This window comes from Thermobia domestica, chromosome 10, assembly GCF_964235325.1.
Source record: "Thermobia domestica chromosome 10, izTheDome1.hap1.1, whole genome shotgun sequence".
NCBI lineage: Eukaryota > Metazoa > Arthropoda > Insecta > Zygentoma > Lepismatidae > Thermobia > Thermobia domestica.
This window is the reverse complement of record NC_137463.1, coordinates 85,148,263-85,173,502: the sequence shown is the minus strand read 5'-3', so window position 1 is coordinate 85,173,502 and position 25,240 is coordinate 85,148,263. Positions and strand designations below refer to the sequence as shown.

At 35.1% G+C, this 25,240-nt stretch overlaps 1 protein-coding gene across 2 annotated transcripts in view; it reads right to left on the bottom strand.

The window, feature by feature from the left end:
* LOC145662522 (aminopeptidase N-like) overlaps positions 1-22,053 on the bottom strand; it is a 154,247-nt gene extending 132,194 nt beyond the window's left edge. For both annotated transcript variants that reach the window (XM_081728181.1, XM_081728182.1), the window contains exons 1-3: positions 21,990-22,053; positions 18,328-18,904; positions 9,593-9,751 (exon numbers count right to left, since the gene is read on the bottom strand). In XM_081728181.1, coding sequence (XP_081584307.1) covers positions 9,593-9,751; positions 18,328-18,857 — 689 coding nt within the window. In that variant the 5' untranslated portion in view covers positions 18,858-18,904; positions 21,990-22,053. The remainder of the gene's footprint in view (positions 1-9,592; positions 9,752-18,327; positions 18,905-21,989) is intronic.
* Positions 22,054-25,240: the final 3,187 nt, after the last annotated feature.

Here is a 25,240-nt window from a genome sequence, read left to right as displayed (position 1 = left end):
CTTTAACAACTTCTTACAGATATGTAATTAAGTTGATGATATTGGTGTCTTAAACTAGCGTGATGGAGCATTTTCAGAAGTTCCTAAGAAATTCATCCCTGGAAAAGGAGTTTGCCATACTTGTATATATAATATTATTTCTCTATATTGTCAATATTATTTCTCTATTTTTGTTTTGTTAACATTTAATAATGCTACACATTGGAGATCCTATGCAGGTAACTCGTAAAATTCGTGTATTTTTTTTCTCAATAAGCAAATATTTTTCTTTTCTCACAATGCGGAAGCAGGGAAGCCTCCATGTAATGCCATTATTGTTTCAATCGGAGCAATTTTATGGATTATGCCTCATGTATCCCTTGAATATGTAAATAGATAAGATTATTATTATTATTATTATTATTATTATTATTATTATTATTATTATTATTATTATTATTATTATTTTAATTATAGATCGAAGAACTATTAGGCCTGCATGTTGCTTCCAGTCATCCTACCCATTTTATGTTTAACCTACGAAATGAATTATGGCATTACATGGGAAATATCTCTCCTCTCCCACCAAGTAAGGAAATAAATACTGAAAAATTATGTTATTTTACAGAGTTTCATGGAAAGTAAATTCTGCAAGTTTTGTTTCGTTATGATAAATTTTATTGTTTAAGCCCCCTGTCCCCTTGTGTTTGTGTAAATAGATAAGTTTATTTCTTTGACTTTTAATCGTAGTCCAGAGAGCTATGGATACTGCAAGTTTGGGTCCAATTGTCTCTATCCTTCTAGGCTAGACCAAAAGGTCGAATACCTAACTAAAACATTTGCGCCAATCGATAGGTTTGGGGAAGCTGGTACTCTAATAGAGAAACGACAAAATTTCACTCTCTTTGGTGTACAAAAAAAGCTTCTGAGCGCACAAACGTACACAAACGATGCACTAACGACTGAGACCACTTTAAGCATCAATCGGCTTTGGTGGTAAGGATGGCGACTAACTAGATACGTCAATATCTTACACTTCCGGTTGTGCACAAACGAAAATTTTGCGTGCGAAACATAATGCACTACGATTGGGACCACGGCGCCAATTGGCGTTGTTGAGAGGGTTGACGCATAAACCAGATAAATCAATATCTCACATTTTCTGTTGTACACAAACGAAAATTTTGCGTAGACAAACTATGCACTAATGAGTGAAACCATTTTTAGCCGAACTTCAAGACTGGAGGGCTGTCTAAACAATATTATCCAAATTAATTGTTGAACACCTTAAAATTGCTTTGTGCACAAACGCAATGTAAAGATGAAAAAACAATGCACAAACGTTTGAGACTATTTTGATAAAATTCGGAAGAAGTGGGGAGGGGATGACTGTCTAAACGGACGTAATTTCGAGCTCTACTAAGGATTTTAGTTTTAGTTGGTGCCCTAATAGACAACTAACTCGGTGGATGATAGCCTGGGCGTTGAACATTCAGCACCTCATGGTGTGGGTAGGCCCGGAGTAGACTTCTATCTCCAGTTGAATCTCTGCTGTTCTCCTGCCACTTGTGACACACTTGACTAGTTGTCCACGACTACTGACTTGAAAACTTATCTCCAATAATTTTGTTAAGAGAGGACATTAATGCTGTAGATCATTCAACTACAAAGCTCTTGCAATCGGAAGGAATGCAGTGAGATAGCAAAGCAGTACTAGTCTTTCATTTATTGGCTAATTTATACAATGACGAAGTGAATATAATGATTTACAAATGCTTGTCCGAGAATGTACGTGTATGATCAAAAGCTTTATGAAGCTGAATTAATGATTTGAATGAAATTTATAATAGTTTGATTTTAACAATGATTCAAATGGTTCAATTGATTGTAACTAGACTATTATTCTTTTGGTTATTTCACAGCATAGCAAAAAATGAAATCTTTTTTTTTTAAGTTTTATGTCCCACGTTATGCCGGCTAGGCTAAAGGAGACGATGATGATGAGAAATTAAAAAAATAAGTGGGAGAAAACAGGAGAATCCCGAGAAAAGCTACTCACACGTTGTTTGTCCACCACAAAGCGAACTTGTTGCAGGATAGGATCGAACCAAGAACTCTATGTACTCTATGCACTCTTAGGTGAACGCTCTACCACTGAGCCACTGCAGCCCGCTACAGTATATCAAGTAATACACGTACTTGTGGGGTGTTGCTCGATATTATGGCAATATATAAAGCTTATGATAATTCCAAAAACTTTTTTCGAACATTTCCTTTTATATTTCTTCTCAGATGAGTTTTACGAGGTAATGAAAGAATGTGTTCATTAGTTTTAAAAAATATTATTAATTTTATCCTAAAGTTATGCAAAACACGTTACTCAGAAAGAAGTGATAATAATTTCTTACATTGCTTGTGATATTAGAATAATAATAAAAAAAATGATCCTTCTATGTTAATTGGCTTAGAAAGTATACAGCAAAAACTAACTGGAGGCGAAAAATCCAAGATGGCTGATGAGTTATTCAAAATGGTGGAAACGTTACAAGTAAATTTTTGGGACTATTTTAGGATAATAACATCAATACGTAGAACATTTTCTAACAGGTTTAATCTATTTAAAAAAAAATCTCTAGGTTTGGTCGATTTTTGTCGTAATTGCACTAGACTAGGGCTATTTATTGTAAAATTCGAAAAACCTACTGGATTTTTTGAGACATTTTTGCGGGTAATAAGATTAGTAGGTAAAACGTTTTCAATGGATTTTATATTTAAAAAAAAAAAAACACCACAAACACTAATTTCAGGGGACTAATACACATAGTTACGTACAGAAAGATAATGTGCAAATCTACTTTCGGGGTGCTTGTGGCACCACAGTTTACGAACAAATTATTAAATTAGACAGACTTTCAAAACTGTTGATACTTACTGGAAATAGCAAAAAACAAAAAAAACTGTTTCAAATCACGGAAGTAAGCAGGGGTGCCCATCCCCCCAGAAAGCTGATGTCGCAATCCCCCCAAAACTAATAATCTCTTCCCTCCTCAAAACTCAAGTTTTCTAAAAACAATTGCCTAGTGCCGCAGTAGTTTTTATAGTACTAGTAATTATTATTTTTGTTGTTGTTTTTATTTCCTGTAGTAGTATTATAGAATGTTTGTAGTAGCAGTAGGGGCAGTAGTAATTATAAAAATGGCATTACTTTTATTAGTAGTCTTGGTAGTGTACAATACTAAATATGTTCTATAAGGATATTGAAGGGTATAAAAAACTTCTACACACTGCGTATGGCACAGGTATTCTTTTTTTACAATTAGTAGTATTATTTTTTCTTTACAAAATATTGATATAATTCCCTTTTACATGAAAAGTAAGACGCAAGTTACAAGTTATTGAGTTTGATACCAAAAGAAAATGTTATCCTCAAAATTAGCCTACAAAAAGAAGTGATGTCCAACAAAAAACATTCCTGTAAAAGAGCCAAGTACGAGTGGCCTTAAAAAGAATTGAAATCACAAACATAGGCGCCAAGTTCTGGTGAACAACAGTTACAAACACTCAAGGAATCACTTTCAAATATAGATTTGAAACTTGCCTATGTTGTCTGTTGAAAATTATAAAGTAGTTTGAGATAATTGTGAGCTAGTGGTAACCATACAGACAACAGTCAAGTTTCAAATCTAAATTTGAAGTGAGCCAGTGAGTGCTTGTAACTGTTGTCCACCAGAACTTGGCACCTATTTTTGTGATTTCAATTCTTTTTAAGGCCACTCGTACTTGACTCTTTTACAGGAATGTTTTTTGTTGGACATCACTTCTTTTTGTAGGCTAATTTCGAGGATAACATTTTCTTTTGGTATCAAACTCAATAACTTGTAACTTACGTCTTACTTTTCATGTACAAGGGAATTATATCAATATTTTGTAAAGAAAAAATAATACTACTAATTGTAAAAAAAGAATACCTGCGCTCATTTTTGTGATTTCACTTCTTTTTAAGGCCGCTCATACTTGTTTTTTTTTTTTTTTTTTCAGGAATGATTTTGTTGGATTAAATTATTACTTGTTGTGGTGGTGACATTAACCAACCCTTGATGTCCTTTATAGAGTAATAATTTTTTTCTTTGCTCACTCGACAAAGCAAATTTGTCTATAATATCGCTGTTGGTAATTCATTCTAAAATGTCTTTTTCGGAAGAAAGGACAAGCATGTCAAAGAGCCATACATCTCCCATGCTGCTTCTTAGTCTATTTTTTACAATCTTTACTTTACTCATAATCCTCTCTGCTGAGCAACTCGTTGCTGGTAATGACAGAAGTATCTGGTATAATATTGTTAGGTATGAAAAACCAGACATATTCAACAAACACCTGTAAGGCTTAATGAATCCTTTCTTCACCTACTGATCTAGTGATCTTTGTTTGGCCATTTTATCGTCATTACTTACACCATCAGATTTGTCCTCACAAGAATCTTGGATGTCGTCTTCATTATTTTCACTCTGACTCCCGTCACTCGAGAAAAGTACATCGGCCAAATCAATGTTCGGGTAGCTTACTTTGTATAATTTACTAATCACATTAACTTCTTCACAAAGTTCTTCACACTCGATCCCATAATACTCACACAAATCACTGACAAGAACCGGGCTTATAGTACCATCCATACTTTCAGCAACACTGAGTAACCCTTCATGGGAAAAGTATGCCATTTGTGAGACAATATTCAGAGAGCTTTCAGGAAAACGATCCTGCAGCTGTTGAGTCAAAGAGTCAAGTAGTTGAAAGTACACTTCTGTTCTCAATTTGTCTATTGGGTCACTAGGTGTTTCATCAATGCAAGTTTGTCCATGAATCTTTTCCTTTTGCGAATTCTTCTATTGGAAGTTTGCTGGAGGTTGTGTTGAACTCTAAACTGACTAATGCAATCCGCCATGTTGCTCCAAGCTCCGTCGTTTCTCATTGCCTCCAGTTTGGCTATAGTCTCAGAAATAACTGTTGGAACAATTCCATAGTCAATGTTTTTCGACTGTAAGCAAACAGCCACTGGCGACAGAACTTTAAAAATTTCTGAAACGATCAGCATGGTTGTAACGGTATCATAATCGGATATTGATTTTAGAAGTCCTTTTGCTGAATCTGTTTCTGAGTCTTCGGATATGTCCTCTAAAGCTTCTATTAGTTCATCATAGCAACTGATGATTGTTTTAAGAGCATCACTTTTGCTCCACCATCTAGTCGTGTTGATTCTTTTCAGTCGCATTCTTCTAGCCTTACATGGACCTTTTTTTCAATTTTTCAATGAAGGTGTGATGCTCTTTGTGGCCAGACATAAACACATAGAGCTCTTGTAGAATTGAGAACATGTGTCGTACTTGAGGACAAATATCCATAGACTTCTCAACGACCAATGCAAACTTATGTGAACTACACCAAATGTAGTAAGCTTTAGGACATTCTCTAAGTACAAATGACTTAAGTCCATTAAATTTACCAGACATATTTCCTGTGCCATCCATACTCTGACCACCCATACCATTTGTATCAATTCCAATTGTTCGCAGTGTATTAAACAGCTCAGATGACAAGTGTTCGCCCGTTGTATCTCCACTGGTAAATACTTTAACAAGTCGCTTCTCTGGCTTCACATTTTCTTTCATTTCTCCATGCCCATCTCTGCGTTCGACATATCGAACTAACACGGTGGTACATTCCTTTTTGCTTACATCTTGTGTAGAGTAAAGAATTACGGAGTATGTGTTGGTTTCATTAACACGCTTCACGAGTTTTGAAACAACCATTTCATTCATAATGTTTATTAAATCAAATATGTTTCTGTAACTAAGGAAATTAGATCCAAGTTTTGTTTTGCTTTCTTTTGATTTCGTAAGCTTATCCAAATAAACTCTTGCGTCCGGGTTATACTTGGCAAGCACTTTGAAAAGATTTACAAGTTTTCCGTTCAGTGAATCTTTATTTCTAAAGGGCAACATTTTCTCCAATAGATAACGGCAGCAATCTATAAGGCCAGATAGAACTTCACGATTGTGATTTACCAATTTGTCACCTTGTTCAGTCAGACCTTTGTCAACCCTTTGTTTACAGATCCACTGAAACCTTGCAATTTGCGAAGATGTGTGGTTTTTGGATTTTTCATGGAGTTCTATATCTCTATCTCCTCTGCGGTCTGTCCATCCCCTATAACCTGTAGTGCCCCATATACTTCTTTCTGTTGGTAAAGAAAATAACAGGCAATACAAGCAAAAGACAGCATCATAGTGCTTACTGTAAACAAGCCATTTCCGTTCTTGTGTGGTTCCGTTTGGTAGAATTGCTATCTTAACTTTTGGATTGAATTTCCTTCCACACGAGTTGGAAGATCCATAGAGTTTAGATTTTGGGATTCTAATTTTAAAACCTGATTAATAAGTTCTGGTGAAAGCTTCTTATTTGCATAGAAAGCTGGATCTTTTGAATCATCCAAACATGTTGAAGTTTGCGTTCAGAGGGAAGGCTTGGTTATTTTTTCCGGTTCGTTTTGAAGAATGGGGCCTTCTTCTGGTGGCAGGTCAGGCTCATTGACGGAAAATTCGATTCCTGCGTCGGGAGAATATGATACATACGTTAATTCAACATCGTCTGTTGTTTTATTGTCAGACTCAGAACTTAATCTGACTTCTTCGCCGTGCGTAATTTCATTGCGGTTTTCATTAGTGTTTGAACTGGACGCAGATGTAGAAGCTCGAATGTATTCTTTTTCAATAACCGGTAATCTGAAACGAGACAAACACCGAGCTGTAAATATTCATCTTTTGTAAATGAAAAATGGTAAGTAAAAATAGATATGTACGTTATTTTTAACCTCTCCACAAACATTTTTTAAAAAAATTTGCGTTAAAATTCTGTACACTTCCTTTAATTATAAAGGCTGTACAAGCAGATTTCAACAAAGCTTTCTTATTTTCGTTTAGTATTGCATTAAAGTACACTTACTACAGTGTAAAAGGGATACTTACTGCAGTGTAAAAGGGATACTTACTGCAGAGACCATATTACCATCTAACATTTAGCAATCAAAGAAATATCAGAGGATGGGATAAATGGCCCTTGCATCTACCGGTAGAGCTACTAGTAGAAATCGGAATACGCCCATAATGTGCTCATTATGAATGTTCAAGTCGAAAAAGGTCTGTTTTCGCTATTCTCAAGAAAGCGGAGCCATAGACTACTAGCTTTGAACGGTGATAATCTAACCGCTAGGACCGGGAGACCATCTGGTGAATAATCATAACCACCCGGTCGCAGCAGTAATACATCCACATAATGTAAAGCTAACAGATTAACGTGCATTTGTGTTGCGACCAAGGGGTTACGATTGCTCATCAGATGATTTGCTAAATTCCCCAATCGCTAGGGTCTGCCCATCTGCACTTATTCAGGAGCTTGTCCAATTTGTACGGTTTATACACGAATTTTCACCATCTTTGCAAAGTCGTTTTGAAATTGTCTTTTATGGAGCCTACCTGCCAATAAGAAAAGGAGAATTTAGAAATGTTTATGAATACATAGTACCGAGGGGGAAAAGATTTTACTAATTGCCGAACACTCAGAAAAAGTGACTGTAACTCTGACAAAAAATCTTACGTATAAGGGCAAAAATGTTATTAAAGTTAGTCACTTAAACTAGAAATGATACTTAGTAACATTTTTGCCCTTGTGTTTAAGAATTTTAGTCAGGATTACAGTTACAGTAATTTTTTCGAGTGTTCGGCACTTAGTAAAATCTTGCTTCGAGGGGTAAGGGTTTTTATATTCTCCTTCGATTACTGTCCAGCAAGCTTCATTGTCAAAATGGTCTAAGCCAAGACATAAACCATGGAACTTAGACAAATGCCCTTCGCGGTACGTCTATAGTGTTTTGGCACTTCACTTTATCCAACGGATTGAGTGCATTACTGCTCGGAACAGGACTGTCGTTTGAAAAGCGGAGTGAAAACAATACATCCAAAGCTTTTACATTCCTTACGTAGTCTTACTTATGACGTGGGATGTCACCGTGTGTCTGTTGTGAATACTATACATCACTCATCGCCGTCAGCTTCTTTATAGCTATTTGTTAACAAAGATCGGAAGAAAAAATTGAATTTCCTATTGTAACTGAAAGCAAAAAGATATCACAATTTCAAATTTTAAAGGGAAGAGTTACGTTAGCTGGTCCCCCATACATATTACAAACTTCAGGTTAGGTAAAATTAGGTTTGTTTGCTTTATACTGTAATTAGGAAACTAAATAAAGTTACGATGTAGTGATTTGTATTTAGTAACAATTTGGCCCCTGTACTTGAAAATTAGAGAAAATGTAATCGCACAAACAGAAAACTATACAAAATATTATCATCAATTCATTTATTATACATCATGTAGCAATTGAACAGCATTACTTATTAAGTGTCGTACATGGTATAAATAAGAAATAAATGCTCCCAGCAGAAAATGGGTAAATTACCTACACAAAGCGATAAACCGACCAGCCCATCCTTTCATATAGCAACTTGCGCGGTACTTCATTCATAGAATTTCTAAGCAGGGGGTAGGGGGATTCATTCTTGAGATTTAAAAAAATCGCATCGTGTTGCAATGTTATTCTGACTACAGCAAAATTACTTATTCGACATTAGAGTAAAATTCTTCCCCAATTTTTTTCACGATGGCACAACTTGCGCCATTCATCCCTCCTGTGGGCGGCCCTTCTCTCTTAAAACGAACCAACCTTTCCTTTCATACGGCTACTTGCACGGTACTTCATTCATCGAGTATCGAAGCAGGGGGTAAGGGGGTTCACCCCGGAAAATTTTTGAAAATTAACTCGTGTTTTAATGCTATTCGAAAGTAGAGTAAAATCCCCCCCCAAAATTTTTCTCAATGGCGCAGCTTGCGCCATATATCCCGCCTGTGGGCGGCCCTGGAAGTAAGTATCTTTTTCTTCATATTAAGTGATTCCTTTATATATTTCTACACAAACTGCGCAAAGTCCGATAACATTTGAAACTCTATTGCGCAGCTATGACGATATATAGTGAAATTATATACAGTATATTAAACTTTAAGGAATTTCCAGCAACTTTTACTTGAGCAGTTTCTCATACTTCTGCTCTGTTAAGTTGTATGAGGTAACGGAAAAAAATTGTCCCCTAATACAGATAACAGTTTTTCACTTTATACTAAAATTATGCAAAATTTTTTACTTGAAAAAACTGATAATAACATGTTATATTAACAAAAACCATAGAAGTGTAATAAAGAATGAATGAAGTTTCTACGTTAATTGGTTTAAAAGTTATGTAGTATTAACAAAGTGCATATAAGAAATCCAAGATGGCGGACTGTTTTTCAAAATGGTGGAAAACCCGCAACTGTTTTTTTTCTTATTCTTGCAGGGTACCGGTATAGAACATATTCCAGCAGGTCTTATCTTATTTTAAAATGTTTATTTCAAACGCTTATTTCACTGGACTATTTTTCATAGTAAAACATCAACATTCCCTCGAAAGAAATTATTAACATTTCTGTTAAGATATGCCTTTAAGATATGGAAACCTATACAGCTTACCTGTTATTCGTAGATGCAATAGGCATTGTTGAAACGGCGGCAGGACTATCAGCTCTTCTTAAAACTCTTATTTCAAATTGTGCTTTTAAATGTGGTTCGTCGAAACAAGGGAAAACCGTTCTTGAGGCTCCAAGGTATGGAGTCATGAAAGTAATATATCTGTAAAAGTAATAATAATTTTAAATAATATATACACATTAAAAAATCAAAAATTATATAAAAAGAGAACAAAAATGCTGTCTCTGAGGAATATGTCGATTATATTAGTTAGCCAACGCAGAAAAAAAAAAAAACAGGATCAAACTACATCAGCTTGGCTACAGAAACAAACTTTAAAGAATGTAAAAATACATTTTCCTGGGCACAAAACGAAATTAAATGTTTCTTATTTTAAGTTTAACATCCCATAATTATGCTCTTTAGGCTAGACAAGACAAATGACTAAACTAATGAAAATTGATTGTGAAATTCAATTTTATATGCTCCCCAATGAGAAATCGTACTCTGAACCATGTGTATTAATCAACTTTAAAAAAAAAATTGAAAAAGTGACCCTGTGATAATTATCCATATTCCTATAATCCTGTGTCCGTTTATACTCTCGAATTTGATTTGTAGTTAGTAGTGTTAGACACGAGATGAGACGAGACGACAAATAAGTTTTATTTCATCTTGTCTCGTAAATTTGTGTTTGAATTATTGTCTGGTTTCGAAATCGTCCAGATTGCAATTTATATGCAAAATGTATGACTTTATAATCTTCTTAATTTGATCTACAATGTAGAAGCTATGAGAACCTATCTGTATCACGAGAGGTTCTCAAAGGTTGTGATATAACAACATTTAAACAATATTCTTTACAGAAGTGTATTGTGTAACGACTTGCGTATCTTTAAATGTTGATAAATGCTCTTCACTGTATTTGGACATTTTTTTCTTTTTATAATTTATAGTGTTTTACTATGAATTATGTAGCATTTAAACAGTGTTTGGAATAGAATTTCGTGAGCGGATTCTTTCAAAATGTTGGAAAATATGTAAGGTGAGTAAATTTTAACCAAGACTTAAGCTACGAATGGTACAAAGTATTCAAAGAAGGGCGAGAAAGGTGTGAACACTGCCTCGTTCCTGTCGTCCTTCAACGTCTTCTAACGATGAGTATTTGTCGAATGGTAAATATCTGGTCGACAGTTGATTGATTTCGCCTAAATCTGCGCTGGTAATCTGCAACAATTTCATCTTCGTATGAGATTAATCTTGCTAATAGAATGTTTGAGGGGATTTTATACGAAGTTGACAGAAGAGAAATGCCTCGATAATTATCAAAATCAGTTTTGTCGTCTTTCTTGTGAATTGATTCTTTCCGCTCTTGTGACAATTTATGTTTGCTCTATATAAGGAGACTGAGTTTATGTAACTTGTTCTACATTTTTTTCCTTCCAGCTAAAATTAACTCAGACAGAATTTTCTCCACAGTCGAAGATTTGTGTTTCTTCCTACCTTTACACACTACCTCTACTTAAGATATACGTATAATATACTAATACTTATTTCCAATAAACGTCTGAATGACTTTTTATTAAAGCTCCGTCATAACATATAATTTTACCATACTGTAGGAGTACAGGTCTTATCACAAAGAAATATAACTGTCCAATCATGAAATGTTATGTAAGTATGACAATTAATTAATTAATTGACCTCATCTACTTAAAATTTGCAACAAAACAAAAATTCCCCCTCGAATTACACATGCTGCGAGGTCTGTATTGTGATTATAATAGAGAGTTTTATAATGATCGAACAGTAGTCAGCGTTGTTTTACACGATCTGTCATTCCCTTTGGTAACGCTTTTTACATGTCAGTACATTTTATCTTAAAGTTTGCGCCATACGGCTGCTTCTGGAACATCAGGTGCGGACTGGCCATAGTGGAGTTGTGCAGTTCTCCACAGGGGCCGGTCCATTACAATTTTAAGGGGCCGGTAGATCTAAAAGATTTTCAGACAGTACAGTATGACCAAATCAAAAGATGTAGGCTATATCTGTAAAAAAAATAATTAATATATAATAATTAATTTCTTAATTTCCAATCCAAAAATTGATTCCTTTCCTGAGGTAATAAGGCTCCACTTTCGAAATACAACAATGTTCTTTATTTTGCATAACGCTCAGGAAAGGGCTGTAATGTAAAAAAGAAAGGAAAAAGAATCATCTGTCTTTACCGATATTTTATCTCGAGTCAGTGGAAAGAAGGCAAACGTTGGGATGGAAACGATGAAACCCTTAGAACAGCCCTGGCCACGGCGAGCAGATAGTGGAAACTCTCCTCGTGAACGCTCACGAGCATTCTATGAGCAAATACCGTTGCTCGTGCTTCGTGAATCTTCGGGTTTTGTCCTTAGAGGAGCGGAAGTGTTGTCAACCTTGGCGGTAATCACTAGCTTACCAAATAAAAAAAAAAGTATGTATGGTAACTGATTGCCATTTAGTGTATAGTGTTTTTTACAATGTGGTAACCGTTAACTATAGACAACACAAACTGGTAACAGCAATCAAATGATAAACTATGTACGTTCCTTTTCTTCTTTTTTCTTTCCTTTTGTTAAAGAAGGATGTGGTGGAACCAAACCATCGCTTACATTTATAAAAATTTGCCAGTTTGCCCAATGGAAAACCAGTTTTCAATATATATTATCAAGTTCTTAATCCGAGTGTGGGTTTGTTGTTTCGCTTTATAGGAAAAGAGATAATCTGTTGATACGAAAAAAAAATACTGTAGCACTTGTTTGTAATTATCTAAGTATTATCTCCAGAAATTAGCTTATGCATGTATGTGTGTACGAATAGGCTTAGCAAGGGGTTGGTTGTGGAGATTAGAAGCCACTATTACACTATCAATAGGAAGAATAGTATTTCTTACTCCACTTTTAAAGTGGGGCCGCGGTGCTCAGTGGTAGAACGTTCACATCTGGTGCTTGGGGTCCCGGGTTCGATCCCAGCCCCCGCCAAGTGAACTTTGCGGTGGACAAACACCGTGTGCGTGGGTTTTCTCGGGGTTCTCCCATTTCCTCCCACTTTCTTCATTCTATCATTTCATTCATTACTCATCATCACCGTCTCCTTTAGCCTAACCGGTATAACCGTGGGACGTAAAACCCAAATATTTCATTTCATTTTTTCCACTTTTAATGTTACTTTGATCGCAAAGAATCAAACAGAATATTAAGAGAGCCAAAGAGATTTCCATTTTTAAGAGTGACCATTAGTGGGTACCATTAGTTTTTTTTTTTTTTTTTGTTTTTTTTTAAACAAGGAGTGTCTTTTTAATAAGGAAAAATATATTGTCCCTGGCTGGTTGCTTGCCGGTAGCTTGTTAAAAGTGAAAAAGAATGTTAAATCATATCAACGACTGAAGCTACACGCTTGTCTTTCTTCGATAGTTACTGACTGGTTTTGAAAGTCACGATGTTGTAGGCCTACTGTAACAGCGTAAACTTGGAAGGGAACGTTCCAATTGAATGATACGAACAATTATTCCCAATGTCTTGAACATGAAACGTGGATTGCACGGATAACGCTTAAAGTGGGCTGGACTGCACTGGAATTTCCTTCCGGCAAATTAGTGTTTGGTCGGAACTCAGTTCTTCTGTGTAATTGTCTCTTAACAACATTTGAACATTTCTTTTAGATAATAATATCTAACTAACTCTATGGCCTATGGAACCCGAAGGTTCAATGCGGCGTTTACAACATATTTCCACTAACTTCTGTCCTTAGCCAACTGGATCCAGTTTCTACTCTGTACTCTTATTTCTGCAAGATCCATCTTAATATTGTCTTCCCATCTACGTCTAGGTCTTCCTAGTGGTCTTCTTCCAGTTGGGTTTTCAGTTAAAATTATGAAAGCGTTTCTAATTTCTTCCATTCTGGCTACACGGAATGGCCACCTGAGCCTTCTACACTTAATGACCCTAACAATGTTAAGTGAGCGGTATAAACTATGCAATTCCTCGTTATGAATTTCCTCCAATCCCCATTTTCATCCGTCTTTGGTCCGAATACTACTACTACTACTACTACTACTACTACTACTACTACTAATAATAATAATAATAATAATAATAATAATAATAATAATAATAATAATAATAATACGCATTATTATTATTATTATTATTATTATTATTATTATTATTATTATTATTATTATTATTATTATTATTATTATTATTATTTTCAACCTCCCGTCGTTCTGCTATCAATCTAGCAACGAAAGGCGTTCACAACTTAGCAAACGTGAAGCGAGTGACAAGTTACAGACCGAGTGCTAATGTAATACAATGTCACGAATTGTGTAAGCAAGCTAAAAAAAGGCCTGAAACAATTCGTTTCCGATTTTTGCAGTCGTTTTTACGTCTGTAAGCTGACATGTTTAATATTAGTTTCTTTCTTTCTTTTTCATTTGTTAGTTACTTCAACGCTAACTGTAACCTCTATCATGCGTCTTCCTCGATCAAAAAACGTACCAATTTTATTTCCTGCAGTGTTTTCGCGTCACTGCTTTCGAAATGGGGAGGGGGAGAGCACACCTGCACATTTCACGCTTGCGTCTGCTCAATGTTTCAACATCGTGCGAATTTGTGACCAGGCTTGGCCGTAGGTTTTTTACCATCATGTGTGTTTGGCAACACTTATCGGATGCAGTGGAAGGGGCGGAGCTACCAACACCTGTGCTCACCTGTTCTTATCTCCGCTCGTTGTCGCTCACGCTTCGGCTCCGGGAGCCAATTCATGGGCAGGCCTGCCTTAGAACATGTTGGAGTTTCAGTGAAGAACGGCTCGGTAATAAAAAAAAAAAAAGTCGTTTGTAAATTTGTGTACAATTGTGGAAATTACTAGTTACTTGATGTTTAAGACGACAAGTAGGAGTGAAAGTTCACGGACATTTAATATGGATCAAAAGTGGTTGTTCCCTTGTGTGTGAAATGTACTTTGGACATCACTCGAAGTAACATTTCCACAAATTTCTTTTGCAAGCGTTACGGAAATGTTCAGCGTGGATTTTGGATGAACATTGTGAAGATTGCAGTTCTAAGAAACAAGATAGGTATTTTCTTGTATAATTTCCAATAAAGAAGACATCGTCCAGTAAGTCACAATGTTTAATTATTTTTCATCATTCACTAAGCACAAGCTTGTCAAGGCGGTTTGATATGAACAATAGTGCTTTCTTTGCTGACCTAGAAATTCTTGATCAAAAATGTTTCCAAGACATTAGAAGCAAAGGATTTCAACCACCTGCACTTGAACATTTAGCAAAGATATTGGCATATTTTAAGTCGCATATCACAGCAGATCTATTAAGAACGGAACTGACCAGTTTAGCTAATCATTTGGAGAGACTGAAAGTCCCCTTTAGATGAGAATGATGGAATGGAATTGGAAGAGGAGGTTGAAAGTACACATATCTCTCCGGATGACTTCACTCTGAAGAAAAAGTGTATTCATTCATGTCAGGACTGTTGTGTTTGTTACTACAGACTTTTGGGTATGTATAATCTTTTAACAGGAACTTATTGTAACATAGGATTTGCCTACAAGTACATGCTCACACTTTCTTTTACACAGGTAGCATGCGAGAGAAGCTATTCTGTAAAAAAAAAAAAAAAAAAAAAAAAAAAAAAAAAAAAAAGTTCAAAAAAACAGACTGAGAACGACTCTATCACAGGATAAGTTGGGATCCTTTATGCTTATGTCAGTGGAGAAGGAAATGTTTTAATATATTGATGTAAAGAACATCATAGATGGTGAAGGACAGAAAAATGATGTCCTAAGCAGTGGCGGATCCAGAGGGTCCACAATCGCACCTAACAGAAGAGAGAACTTTTTATTATTTTATATATAAATAAAACCCATCCCAAAGTTTGAAGGTCTTTAAAAGTAGATCAAAGTAGCAGTATTACAACCCCCGCCCCCCGCAGAAGTCCGTCCTGGATCCGACCCTGATCCTAAGAAATTACTCATAACTTGAAAATGTAATCTGAAAGATATGTAGGCCTACGAATGTATCAATGTCTGGCGGTAGCTATGCGCTCATGTTAAAATTCACTTCACAACTTCATAAAACTTGCTAAAATATATATAACAGCCAGCCAACTCCCAAAATTTTGTTTTTATGAAGTTGAAAATAAAAAGTAATAAAAAGTTAAATACACAAAAAATTATTTCTCATAAAACAGTAAGATACCTATACTATTGTGACAACTGTGAGCTAAAACAACATTGAAAATACTAAGCACAAAGTAGACCTATCTCGAATTGAATATAGTTTCATTTACTAGAACATATATTCCTTAATTTATAAAGGATCAATTTAAAAATATAAAACTGTAAAAATTATTATTGGATAACAAAAGATTAGAGGCTACCTTTTTTTCGGAAAGGGGCCGGTTGGTGAATTTTTCCATAGTGAAATTTTGATCCCAGTTCGTTCCTGTGGAACATGGTGGTGCGCACCATATTTTAAGCCATATGGTAAGTACCAACTACTTTCTAGGAAACATATTAAAACATTAGAATAACAGAAACAGTTGTACACTTGATTGCGAGAATTTATTTTGAGGATGTTATACCGTTGAAGCTAGGCATAGCGCGCTACAACTTTGCACATCGGTGACGTAATGTTCTTCGCGATTTGGCTGCCAAGTGACTTAGATTTGACAGGCAGGGACGTGAATTCCTCAGCGTAGCTAACTCAAATAAATATTCGCTATAAATCTGAAATGTGCAGTATTGTTCATAATTCATATGTTATATTTTTTCAATCTATGTATATGTAGAGTGTAAAACGCGCATGTAAAAACTCCTAATATTCAATCTGCCGATACAATACGAAACCCTGCCAAAGAACAAACCTCGGCAATATCTTATTTCGAAAAGTGAGTGAGCCACGCCTCTGTTTTAAGCAAGCACTGTTACTATAGGAACAACAGGGGTTACCAAAATGTATCATGTGTTCTGTTGACCATGAGATATGTAGAAAGATTCCTTCTTCCTTTTTTTTAAGTTAAAAATTAAACGGGCGAAAGAATGTTTCCCAGTCAGTATTACTTATCGTTGTGTTAGTGGCGATATAAAACTTAATTTTTGTGTTTCTTAAAACTGTTTTAAAATTTTACATGTATATGTTCGTCTATGTTTTAATATATGAGATTGTATGAATACTTCTTTTTTATGTCAGTACTTTCAGATATGTGATGCATCCAGTTCTTCTTTTATTTTAACAATTGATTTCAAATTCTATTGTACTTGTACGGAAGGTCAAATATTTTGATCATACTAAAATGATAATGGTAATGTCATATGATGATTGTAAAATAAATAAATGAATAATAAAACAGAATTATTCATCTTCTATGCAATAGCATATTTATAATTATGGAGTATTTTTCCTTCTCTCCCTCTGTTGAGAAGAACGAAATTAACCCTGAATTTCGCCTGTTTGAGACAAACGTGGCATCAGTAGCCATGTACTTCGAAAGGGAAACTGAACACATGAAGTTTGATCTTTCGACGAAAGGAATATAAACGACTTAACTATGGACAAGTTTGAATAATCGGGGTTGGCAACACGTCTTGCGCATGCGTAGCGTTGAACAATCTTTTTTTTTTTTTTTTTTTTTTGACTGACTAACGTGTAAAGTGACAAGTAACGTCTTTAAAGTGCAATGTTAACTTGTGCGATGTCTACCAGCGATGATAAGTCCTCTTCTTTAAGCTTTTTATAGCTTCACCTTACTTCTTTCAGTCCCATATTTAATACCAACAATTCACTATTCTTTAGGTACTTCAATTAGTTTTTTCCTTGAAAATTGGTCCGGATTCGAATTATAGTTTGTCAAACTAGCAAATGTCTTGTGTGTCACTTAACTTTCTTGAAATGAATTGAAATCTTTAAGTTTTACGTCCCATGCAATGCCGGCTAGGCTAAAGGAGACGATAATGATGAAAAATGAAGGAAATGGTAGAATGGAGAAAGTGGAAGGAAAAGGTAGAACCCAGAGAAAACCCACGCACACGGTATTTGTCCACTACAAAATTCATTTACCGAGAACTGGGATTGAACCAAGGACCCCATACACCGGAGGTTTTAACTTTCTTCAATACGCATTGCTATTATGTATGATTCAAAGCAGTTTAGTTTACATAATAATAGTATTACAACATTTTCTGCAGGTCTTTAATTACTTAAAAATAGTAATCACGACTTTTGATTCAAGAAATTAATTCACACTCCTTGCCTAATCAATATCAGCGTGTGTAATTCCTTTGTCTTGATCAGTAACTTTCAAGAAGTACAGCATAAAAGTTCTGATATATATTACGTTCACGCAAAGTAATCAGATACAGCAGGAATATAATACTCAGTTCCTCTTCGTAGTTCATAATACTACTTGAAAATTTGGAAGGAAATTGGTGGAAATGCTGGGAATTGGAATGAAGGAGTAAATTGAATAATAAGATTAGGAATATCAGGTATAGAAGATTGCGCAGAAATTCACTTGTACACGATAATTATTCCTCCTAGATAAAACATTTTCTTCTTATGATTTCAAGAAGCCCAGCCAGATTTCTACTTCATATATTAACATGAAAATTTTATTACTTAATACATTGCTATAACTGTCAATATATTCATAAAGTTATATTTAAATATTTTTGTGAATACTTACTTTTTACCTCCATTTTCGTTGTCAATGAATTCGTATGATTCCCATCCTGTGGCATTGGACAAACTTCCGTAAAATGGAATGTTGATTTCATATGCCTTGCCTTCCTCTAGAGTGTTGTCTAACTCTATAATCATCAAATCATTCTCTGGTTGAAACTCTAGACTCCCAACTGATAGAGAATTCTCTTCATCTTGTTCGGAGACGAGTATATCGGATGTTGAAATATTGTAGTCTACTGAATGTAGGATTATCTTGTTCGTTGAATCTATACATTTTACATAAATAGTCGCTTGTCCAGAAAAACTGTCCTCTTCTGGTGATATTTGTGAAAAGCTCAATCTGTATAAGTATGGCTCCAAATTCCCTGGAAGTCTATTATCAGTATCATTCCTCTTAGCTTCTCGTTTGCCTCGTAGTGATAAGAAGTCACGGTTGCTACGTCTAAACGCATTTGAGTATTGAAGCAATCCCAGTACTACGATAAACAGAAAAACTGTTCTGAAATCTGTTAGCTTTGGTCGTGCTACCATCTTGGAAGAAATATTTCAGTAGTTAGTCAATCATGTGATGAAATTTTCTGTAAATAAATAAAATAATGTAAATATGTTATACGCTATACTCCTGGCTCCTATACCTAGCATTTTCTTAATAGGTTGAGTAGGAATAATGATTTTCGTAGCAAAATCTGAACGAGATTTATGTAAAAAAAAAAAAAAAAAAAAAAAAAAAAAATGGGTATTTGTGTGGCGGTGTCTTAAGTAGTTAGACACTGTGGCTAATGTTTGATGACTCTTTATTGTCTTTATTGAGAATTGGGACTATATTAATTGACTGGCTCTGCCATTAAGGCATGTTTGTCATTTAACAACGTGAGTTATGGTACAGTTTTGTTCTGTCTTCGAGCATCAGACCCCAACACATGAAGAACCCATCACATCGGGGAAAAGCCGGTGGCTGGTCTACAATGTCGCAATGAGAGAACGTAGGTCTGAATTCCCTCGCAATTAACATCCACAACAAATATATAAGAGACACATTTCTCATATATAATTTCAGAAACTCGAAAGCTCAGTGCTGTTCCCTCGCAATCACAGTACGTATGCTACCCAGGTGACGTCAAGAAATGAACCGTTAAGCAGTTAGCGTCCATGCCTTTGGCTTGGAAGACCCAGGTTCGGGTACCGCCGGGAGCTCATGTGGTTCGGGTCCCATGTTAAGCTATAGATCCACATCTAACATAGCATTACTGCTGAAAGGGACGCTAAACTGAAAATGAAATCAAATGAAAAAAAAAAAGATCTTCTACCAGCATATACATCAGTATGTCCTTCGACATTCCTTGCCCAAAGAAACTGAAACTCCTTTTTTAATAAATAAATAAATAAATAAATAAATAAATAAAAAGTCACACAAAATTTCAGAGCTGATTTCAATTTAACACGGTGAGTAAAAGACCGCGTGTTATGATTAGGAGAAGAGAAACAGTGATACACAAGGGCGCCCATGTTGTGGTTTCCAAGGGGGGGCAAGTATAAGCGACGTTTCAAATACAGTTTCAAATTTTCCTGTAACTAATGTAAAAGTTCTATTGGGTTTTCAATATTCCCAAGCAGAATACAATTTCCTCTTAGGGGGGGCGAGCGCTCCATCTTGCCTCCCTGATGGGCGCCCTTGGTGATACAATCTGCTGTTTAACACTGCATGTTTATATATACGGTATATAGATAAATAAATAACAGTTTCTTCCAGCAAAATCGAAATTCAATTGTTATTGCCAAAGAACGACCTTTTCTCTCTCCACAAATGTTCATTTTTTCGATTTTCTCAAAAACTATACATTACAATTTACCCTCAAACATGCTTTTTGTTTTGGCTGGATGTGATCTATTGACTGACATATATGCCTTATCTTCACACAATATTATATTGGTTAATAGAAATTAAAATTTAAGTGCTAATATTAATTATAGGGTTTATTTGTCATGTTGTTAGTGTCATAATGAAAAAGATTAGTGAGGGTATATTTCAGGATCACATTCATCTCAATAAGTGGTATGGTTCTTGCTCAGCGTCAAATATTAAGTTTAGAAAGAAATTATTATTATTATTATTATTATTATTATTATTATTATTATTATTATTATTATTATTATTATTATTATTATTATTATTATTATTATTTATTTATTTATTTATTTATTTTGTCGAAAACTACAGAAGAGGATTTGTACTTACGCATACCATTTTGTTCGGTGTCATGCTTGGATATTGTTTATTTTTAATTAATAATAATATTGTAAAAATTTCTAATTTTTTAAATTACATAATGAGCAGTAAGGCATAATTTCTTGACTAACTGATCACTGTACTGTTATCTCTTTCACATTAGTACTAATAAGTAACAATTCACTCTTTTGAATCCGGAATGGCGAAACACGATACCTGTTCTAAAAGAGGCAGTCATAACTAAGATGCATATGGATTTCAGCGTCAGCCAGCAATGAGCTTGGGAGTTATAGGCCTGTAAAGTCAACATAGGAATTCATAGGAAACACAACGTCTACGCATCTCGTCGATACTAACCTTATGTAATATATTATATAGAAACCATATTATCTATAAAGCACGGGAGACTTGGTGAAGATTGCATCTACTTCCAATAACAAGGAAACACAGTGACCAGATATTTAAATTATCGGCAGCGCTTTACGTAATAAATTACTTCGAAGTCCATTTTCCTCCCTCACACCCCAGCACAATTCCTCCGATAAAATTTACTACAATCTGACTCGCTATTAGAAGCCGGTTCAAAAACGCGAGGCATGCAAATGTGACCAGACACCTTCAGGCTCAAAACGTTACTAGACCTCAACAAATTTGTCTATTATCATTTACCTGCTCTTTGTTTTTGCAGGACAAAACGCACCTTATTTAAATAATAAATTGCACTTATGAATCAGCAAATTATTTCATTTAAGCATTTATTTTTATTTCCTAATTTCCGTCCTCCCTTTCCCATATACTGTCGAACGTAACTGCTATATATATTCCAATCAAGTTCTTGAGATCACCTTTGAACATTCAAACTTCTGTGACACATTTTCGTCCACAGCGTTACACTCTATTCAGGTTAACAGAAAGAGACGTCAACGAAATGCCTAGGCGTTGTATTTCCTATCGATTCCTATGTTACCTTTACAGCCCCATAACTCCCGAACCCATTGTTGACTGACACTGGGAATTCATATGCATCTTAATTAGTATTGGTTCCTTTAGGATAGATATCGCATTCCGCTATTTCGGATTTAAAGAGGGGAAGTTACTTCTAAGGTTTTCTAACCTATTGTACTGAAAACTGATAGGCGATGCAACCAACAGCAACACACTGACTACAACATAGCAACAATTGCCTCACTCTTCACTTTACAACATTCACTTTCATAGGTACACGGTAAGTATCGTGAAGTGTTAAAATGGGATTAGTAGGCGTTCCTTAAAAATGACATATTTGTTACAAAAGACAAATTAAAAACACTTGAATATCATGTTTGATTTGTTGTTACTTAATTTCATCAAACTTCAAAACTTACAAAACAAAAGTGAATTCCCTCTAAAACAAAATTGTGTTGTGAAGTTAGAGAAAGATGCTGCTATCCACTTACCTCAAGTTAACCGCTTCGAACAATGATTAACTACCGAAGTCCTCTACGATCACGCTGTTCGAATCACAAAATGTATTGTCTTCTAAATAGATTTCCATTATCTACAAGCTAAAAATAAATTAACAAGAAAATTCCTACTAATCTATATTATATTCGCTGTCAGTCTCACTTATCAAAAAATTATTAGCTGTTATTCTCCAATTATCTAATACTTTCGCGTGAAAACATCTGTGACCCTGAGTGTCATAAGTTCCCAGAAAACAAAAGTTATCGCAAGTAGCAAATTTACATATGTTTGGTGAAGGCTGATTGCTCAGATATATCATTGACGGGGGGGCAGAAGAAAATTGCAATAAATACATATAGCGTTTGTGATATATATATATATATATATATATATATATATATATATATATATATATATATATATATATATATATATATATATAGGGTTTTTTCAAAACAACACTGACAACGTTTGATTGGTGATTCCTCACACTAAGATAAGACGAAAAGTATAGACCAACCTGGGTGCACAAATGCTTCTTTTCGGAGTTACAGACTGCCAAAACATTAAAAAATGAACTTTGAAGACCCATAGCTCCAAAACTATGGGACCTACCGTAGTCGGATTAAAACTACACTTAGGAACTAATATGTGATCTATCCAAAAATACATGTTTCAGAACAGAATCCTAAGATACTCACGCAACAATTTTCATAGAGCGAGTTTGTTTACGGGCATTTAATTTGAAGTACTTGAGATATTATATATATATATATATATATATATATATATATATATATATATATATATATATAATGAATAGTGCAAATGTATAGACAGATAGTGCTGTATTGCATACGATTACACTGTTCAACAACGAAAATGTAAATTGAACAAAATCAGCTAATTCTTATTGATTTTGTGGTGCTGATCACGAATTTGAAAGTTATTTTCGAATATTAGCTCTACTTTTCGTTTTACAGGCATGTCTAATAATAACGCTTTAAAAATAAATATATTCGCTTCGTTTGGGGTAAAATGTTACACTGATCCGGCAACACTGGAGAAACTATATAAACGCTTGGTTTCATTGTGTTCCTTATCACAGTAGTGTTCTGCTATTGTTAGAAAAGACAGGTTTAGTGCAGTTATCAGCGTTTTGGGTGTGACGTTTGTGTAGTGCAGGACATAAAAATACAACTACAAGTACGCAAAAATACTGCTATTTCGAATGTATATTTTTAAATAGTTGTCGGAACTATTTCAAGTGACATTTTGAGGATTTCAATAAACAAAAATGCCGTGAAATTGTGTAAACAGTGCGGATAGCTTCTGCTACGTGTGTGGAGAAGTGACATTTTCCTCACAAAAGCAGGCTATAACACCACTAATAAGAAAAGCCTATCAATATTACTTTGGTTGTAAAATTGGAGACCAAGATAAAGCTTGGGCACCCCACATTGTGTGTAACACTTGTGCCAGCAATCTAAGAAATTGGGTTAATGGGAAGAGGCGCTCAATGCCTTTTGCAGTGCCCATGATTTGGAGGGAGCCAAGCGACCACATCAGAGACTTATTTTTGTATGGTTCCTTCCACCAAGAAGGGAATTTCCACGAAGAAGAAGCGGGCCTTGATCCATTCTAACATTCCTTCTGCAATGCGCCCTGTTCCACATGGAGAAGGACTACCTGTTCCTGACCCACCTAAAGAATACGATCTTTTTTCTGATGATGATCAAGAAGTTGAAGCTCCTGAATCAAGTACTTCGAAGGACCCTACGTTTGTTGTAGAAGAACCTCCATGTGAACCACATAGATTTACTCAAGAGGAACTAAGTGATCTAATCAGAGACTTGGACCTCTCGAAAAGCAACGGGTAGAAAATAAAGACAACTTACTCAGATACGTTCAGTGAATCAGTTAACTTAAAGACAAGGAACAAAGTGTCTAAGGCATTTGTAAATTGAAAGAAACTCTTAAAGGTTAGTTCCAGTCAGGAAATGTGATTACAGGGTTCTAACTTATTATTGTCACTTCTGTTATAAGATAATTTAAAAATAAAATACGAAAAAAAAATGTTCAGTGGCCTAAATCAAAATTCAATCTGAATTCCAAAGAAGAATACAGACTGAAAAGTGTAAAGGAAATTGCAAGAATAATAAGACTGTTCAACAACTTTTGATCGAAAGTATGTAAATTCTTTGAAATTGCGATTTTTACATTCATTTAAGCATAATATGAAAGAAAATGATAATAGAAGAATTTTCTTAGCTCAGGTTGTGAAAAAAACGCCCTTGTACAACAGTAGCTGTATATATACAAATGTATTAATATTTATAGAACATTTAAGCAAAATCGTTGTAAAAACCTACATTTCACTTTTTTTTTATCTATTTCACTGTGATGTGATAAGCTGGGGAGTTAAGAAGTACCCTAACCTATAGCTTTCTATACCCTTGTACTTCCTTTTTCAAAATTGCGCAAATACTAGTTTCACAGCGATACAGAAAATAAAGTAACCGTGGTCAAGTTAAACATTAACAATTCCGTAATAAAAATCAGTATTAACATCAAAATATGAAAAATATGTACAAATACCTTTTTGTGCAAGAACTACACTGCAATGTAGACAAAAGTTTCAAGTGATCCCTTGTACAGGATTATGTTTATTTTATTTTGAGCGTCTTCGCTTGGCTTGTCTTTTGTAGGTTACATCTGGAGCATTCCTTGCAATAGTCCAACAGTAGTCGGCCAATATGTTAGAACTCCTCTTTCCCTCATATCTCTTCTCCATGGCTGCAATATCTTGATGGAAACGCTCACCATGTTCGTCACTTACTGCTCCACAATCTTCGGGAAAGAAGTCTAGAAGTGAATGAAGAAAGTGGAGTTCCAGAGACATATTGCAACCAAGATTTTCTTAGCACAATAACAACTTTGCTACCAGTTGTTTGTAATTTGTTGCTCAGTGTCTTCCCAAGAACTGTGAACAAACACTCTTCAAGCTTTCCCACGCAGCTTTCTCCTCACCTTGGAGAATTTCGCCGAACTTGTGATCTCTGAGTAGTTGCCTAATCTGTGGCCCTATGAAAACATCTTCTTTAACTTTGGCATCACTTAATCGAGGGAATTGTCCTCTTAGGTACTTATAGGCCTCATAGTAGTAAGGGCCCCGTTATATGCAACTGAGTCAGCAAAAATTTTTGTGACGTCATAGGTCAAAGGTCAATGACCTTGGCCCGGG